This window comes from Hippopotamus amphibius, chromosome 5 (genome assembly GCF_030028045.1).
Source record: "Hippopotamus amphibius kiboko isolate mHipAmp2 chromosome 5, mHipAmp2.hap2, whole genome shotgun sequence".
Lineage (NCBI taxonomy): Eukaryota > Metazoa > Chordata > Mammalia > Artiodactyla > Hippopotamidae > Hippopotamus > Hippopotamus amphibius.
Genome location: NC_080190.1, coordinates 145,585,781 through 145,591,157, shown reverse-complemented (window position 1 = coordinate 145,591,157; position 5,377 = coordinate 145,585,781). Strand labels below are relative to the sequence as shown.

The 5,377-nt window shown below is 38.9% G+C and overlaps 2 protein-coding genes across 2 annotated transcripts; one reads left to right on the top strand and one right to left on the bottom strand.

Annotated features, from left to right (window-relative positions):
* Positions 1 to 419: 419 nt before the first annotated feature.
* Positions 420 to 1,154, bottom strand: LOC130853286 (RNA transcription, translation and transport factor protein-like). The gene has a single exon (XM_057734956.1). The coding sequence runs from the start codon at positions 1,152 to 1,154 to the stop codon at positions 420 to 422; it is 735 nt and encodes a 244-aa protein (XP_057590939.1).
* A 2,776-nt stretch (positions 1,155 to 3,930) lies between these two features.
* LOC130853284 (developmental pluripotency-associated protein 2-like) lies at positions 3,931 to 4,869 on the top strand. Its single transcript, XM_057734954.1, has one exon. The coding sequence runs from the start codon at positions 3,931 to 3,933 to the stop codon at positions 4,867 to 4,869; it is 939 nt and encodes a 312-aa protein (XP_057590937.1).
* The last annotated feature ends 508 nt before the right edge of the window (positions 4,870 to 5,377 follow it).

Sequence of the window (5,377 nt, the reverse complement as noted above, 5' to 3'; positions counted from 1 at the left end):
TGTACCCTCTCTCTCCCCACACACTGGCGCTTACAGATGAACAGTAAAGGAAGCTCTGCTGGTCGCAGAGTAATATAAAAAGCCCAAGGTGGGTAGAAGGACACTTACAGCTGAGACCCCAAGGAAACAGAAATATCACTATTAATTCTATTGATCTGGTCCATTCTGGGGTCAGTTCTAGTTTTTTTTTTTTAATTAATTATGATCTTAGTCCTAAGGGATCTACACGTTTTATAACTTTTTTTTTTTTAAATCACCTTCGCAACTTTATTAAAGAAAAAGCAACGATGGTAAATCTTTAGAACATAGTCAGTTTTCTGGGATTCTTCCCTTGAAAACATGACATTTCCAAACACATGCCAAAGCGTACATGGTTCCCAACTGTACTAAGTAGGTGAGAAGCTGAAATCCTGAAACGTTCATCTTCCAACTTTACCCAATCTCTGGTCTGTCTTTGGATCTGCAATAATTGCCTGAACAGCTACTATGGCTTCATTAATTTTTGTCTGTAGCTCTCTGAGCTCTTCTATATGCAGCAGCTGCAGGATTTGAGCAGCTTCATTAAGAACTGCATCTTCTGTGTCAAAATCAAGAATATGCTTGTCAAAAGCAACAGGCAAGCCCTCTTTCATTTGATTTGCTTTAGCAACTGCATCCTGTGTCAGGCGCTCCTGGACCAAAATGCAAATTGCCTTAAGCATTACCAGGTAATCATCATGATGCCGAATCTGAAGAAGGTTTGCCAAAGCCATTACACCAGGCTTAAAATCAGGATTATTTACATCCAAATTGATCAATGGCTCTGCATTTTTAGCTGCGTTGTCAGCGTTTTTTGTATTATCAGGTGCCAAGTCCTTGTATTTTTCAGCATTATCTCCATGCTCAAGTCTAACAGCTAAACCAAGAAGCCAGTCGATTGCTTCCTGTTGATCTTGAATCTTGAAAGGACAGTTAACATCTCTGAGATACTTTTCAAAGAACTTGGGCCAGTCACTGCTGTGGATGTTTCTTAAATTACCTCTGTCTTCAATCTTGTAGTGTCTGATTTTCTGGTCTTCAAGCCAAACAATAAAGTTTCTGAATTCTGTTTCATCTCTGCAGTTGAAGCTGGCCGGGTTGTGGTAGTCCAGGGCCGTCAGTTTGCGTCGGAACATGGTCGCCGCAGCTTGCTCCGGCGGCTCCCCCGGGCTGCGGCCGGGAGAGGCGAGGCGAGGCGATGTGAGGCCAAACATATTTTTTTTTTCAATTTTTTATTCTATTTTTATTTTTAGCCTTTTTATATATTTCTATTTCTAGCTAAGTTTTTGTAGTGCTGACTGTATCTCTCCTACCTTCTTTTCACCTCTATCTTTTATACATTTCTAATTTTTTCTTTTTCTTTTCATATTTCCAGTCACACTACACTCTTCTGTTGCCCTGTCTTCTGTCCTTTTTTAGTCTCTTTTATCTTAACATACTTATAAGCAATATTATTTGTCTGCTCTGTTTCCTTGCTTTATTCTCCAGATGACACACTGCTTTGGTTTTCATTATTAGGTTTGGTCTTTATCTTAGTTCTGATTATAATTGTCTGATTTTGTTTTGGGAATCTTCAGTCTGTCTGATTGTACTCTCGCTCTTTATTATATTTGATCCTAGCTTTCAAAATTTCCCTGGATTTGTGTTTATGTGTGTGTGTGTGTGTGTGTGTGTGTGTGTCTGTTTTAATTAATTATGATCTTAGTCCTAGGGGATCTACATGTATTAGAACATATTTTTTTATTCTCTTATTCTATTTTTTCTTCTATTTCTATTTTTAGACTTTTTACATATTTCTATTTCTATCTAAGTTTTTTGTAATGCTAACTTTATCTATTCTACCCTCTTTCCTTCTCTATCTTTTATACATTTCTGTTTTCTTTTCTCTCTTTTCTTTTTCCTTTCATATTTCCAGTCACACTACGCTCTTCTGTTGCCCTGTCTTCTATTCTTTTTTAGTTTATTTTATCTTAACATACTTATAAGCAATATTATCAGTCTGCTCTGTTTCCTTGCTTTATTCTCCAGATGACACACTGCTTTGGTTTTTATTATTATGTTTTGTCTTTATCTTAGTTCTAAGTATAATTGTCTGATTTCATTCTGAGAATCTTCAGTCTGTCTGATTGTACTCTTGCTCTTTATTATATTTGATCCTAGCTTTCAAAATTTCTCTGGATTTGTGTTTGTGTGTGGGGGGGGGTGTTTTTTTTTGGTTTTGGTTTTGAATTCCTATTGGTTTTCTCTTTGATTGTCTGATGGCATACTAGGGTTTTTCTGTCAGGTCTTTCTAGTGCCTTATGTTCTACTGGATTCAGTATTTGTGTGTCTTATACATGTATGTGTTTCCTTGATTTAGTATGTGTTTGACTCAGCACTCTGCCATTAGTCTGGGGCTTGGACAGTCTTTTTAAACCCCTTTATTGCCGGCACAAACTACCTCTGAAGTCTGGGCTACTCTATCAGAAGTCAAGTAGGAGGCTCTGGAGAGGGAGCACTGAATCCAGGATGCTAGACTACTAGGGAGTCCTCAGACACAGGGAAGATTAACTGCAGAGAACTCTCACGGAGCCCTGTATTAGAGTCCAAGACCTGGCTTTGTCTGACTGTCTGCAGCTGCCAGTGCTGGACACCTCACACCAAACTACAAACAAGATAGGAACACAAACCCACCCATCAGCACACAGACTACTTAAAGACATATTAACCTCACAGACATGGCCCTGCTCATCAGAGAGAAAAGACACAGAGCCACACACCGGAAAGCAGACACCAGACTTCCTGCACCAGGAAGCCTACTCAAGACACTGGACAAACCCCACCACAGGAGGCAGAGGGCAGAAAGAAGAGGAATTACTACTAGGCAGCATAGGGAAAGGAGATAGCAAATCCTATAAATTAGACAAAATGAGAAAACAAAGAAACACCATGCAGGCAAAGGAGCAGGAAAAAAACCACAAGACCAAATAAATGAGGAGGAAATAGGAAAATTGCCTGAAAAAGAATTCAGAGTAATGATAGTAAAGATGATCCAAAATCTCAACAACAAAATAGAAAAAATACAAGAAAGAGTTAATAAGGACTCAGAAGAACTAAAGAGCAAACAAACAGTAATGGACAACAAAACAACGGAAATTGAAAATACTCCAGATGGTATAAACAGCACAATAAATGAGGCAGAAGAATGAATAAGTGAGTTGGATGATAGATTCGGGGAAATACCTGCCACAGAGCAGGAAAGAGAAAAAAGAATAAATAGAATGGAAGACAGTCTCAGAGACCTTGGGGACAACATTAACCACACCAACATTCGAATCATAGGCATCCCACAAGAAGAAGAAAAAATGAAAGGGTCTGAGAAAATATTTGAAGAGGTTATAGTGGAAAACTTTCCCAACATGGGAGAGGAAATATTTAATCAAGTCCAAGAAGTGCAGAGAGTCCCATACAGAATAAACCCAAGGAGAAATACACCAAGGCACATATTAATCAAACTAATGAAAATTAAACACAAAGAAAATATTAAAAGCAGCAAGAGAAAAGCAACAAATAACATATAAGGGAAAACCCATAAGGATAACAGCTGATCTTTCTGCAGAAACTTTGCAGGCCAGAAGGGAATGGCAGGATATACTAAAAGTCCTTAAAGAGAAAAACCTACAGCCAAGAAGACTCTACCCAGCAAGAATCTCATTCAGATTCGATGGAGAAATCAAAAGCTTTCCAGACAAGCAAAAGTTAAGAGAATTCAGCACCACCCAGCCAGCCTTACAACAATTGCTAAAGGAAGCTTTCTAAGTAGGAAACACAAGAGAAGGAAAAGACCTACAAAAACAAACCCAAGGTACAGAGGATTAAACTGCAGATATCCTTAACATTGCCAACTCTGCCTTTCTTTGAGAATTCCTAGAAATGACACACCCAAGTTATGAGAAAAATTTCTTTGAGGAGGCTTTCGATGAAGAACATGTGATTCTTACATTGGTTCCAGTTAATGAGGAAATTGTTGAAGACAATCAAATGGAAGCAGGTGTTTCTTCAACTTCAGAAGTCAAAGCAGAGCCACTAAGTCCAAATGATCAAGCTCATACTCCTCAAACAAATGAACAATTGAAAGCTTGCCGAAAATCTAGTTGTAGTAAACCAATTTATCCCTTGTGGACCATGTTGCCTCCAATTAGCAATGTGAGCTGGAACACTTTGCAGAAATGGTGCCAACAACTTAATTTGCATACCGATGGTCAGAAAATAGAGGTTTATCTGAGACTCCAGAAACATGCTTATCCTGAAAAAGACCAGTATATTCCTGAATCATCATGGGAGGCCAGATTGCAGTCATGTTCAAAGAAACACAAGGGAGCAAACATTCGGAAAAGGAAGATGATTGAGAGCAAGGAAAAGACTAACATGGTTGAAGTGATAACTTCAGCTCACGAAGCCATGTTGGCAGCATGGTCAAGAATTGCTGCAAGAGCCGTTCAACCTAAGGCTGTGAATTCACAGCCCCTTCCTACTTCTGTTGAGTCCTTTGTGCCCCAGGTCTCTTGTGTCCAGTGGTGTGTGGTCCATGGCAGACCACTCTTGGCAGACACGGAAGGCTGGGTTCACCTGCAGTTCCATGCATGCCAGACCTGGGTGCCTGACACTCCCAGGAGGATGATCTCTCTCTTCATGTTACCTGCCTGCACTTTCCCATCCCCAGACCTAGAAGATAACATGTTATGCCCTGGATGTGCTAAAAGGAATAAGAAAATTATGAAAAGATTAATTGCGATGGGGAAGAGGAAGAAACCTGGTTTGGACACACCAATATCATTGCTTTTAGATGGGCCATGTCTTAATACAAAATAAATGGTTACCAGAGGTGAAGAGGTGGGGGGGGGGGTGGGTGAAATGGGTGAAGGAGGGTAATTGTATGGTAATAATAGTAAACACACTTATCATGGTCTATTAATTTTGTAGTGTACACAAATATGGAATTACTGTGTTGTACATCTGTAATGTAATATTATATACCAATTTTACCGCAATTAAAAAAATGCTTGTTAGAGTTCGGCTGTGAAGCCATTTGGTCCTGGACCTTTTGTTTGTTGGGAAATTTTTGATTATGATTCAATCTCCTTACTAGTAATCAGGAAAAGAAAAAAAAATGGTAGAGAGAAAACAAACAAACAAACATAAAACAAACCCAAAACAATTAAGAAAATGGTAATAGGAACACATGTCAATAATCATCTTAAATGTAAATGGATTAAATGCTCCAACCAAAAGACACAGACTGGCTGAATGGATACAAAAACAAGACCCTTCTATATGCTGCCTACAAGAAATCCACTACTGACCAAGGGACACATATAGA

Bases quoted from the DNA above. Each gene is read 5' to 3' on its own strand.
- LOC130853286 (XM_057734956.1), bottom strand. From the start codon at position 1,154: ATGTTCCGACGCAAACTGACGGCCCTGGACTACCACAACCCGGCCAGC.
- LOC130853284 (XM_057734954.1), top strand. From the start codon at position 3,931: ATGACACACCCAAGTTATGAGAAAAATTTCTTTGAGGAGGCTTTCGAT.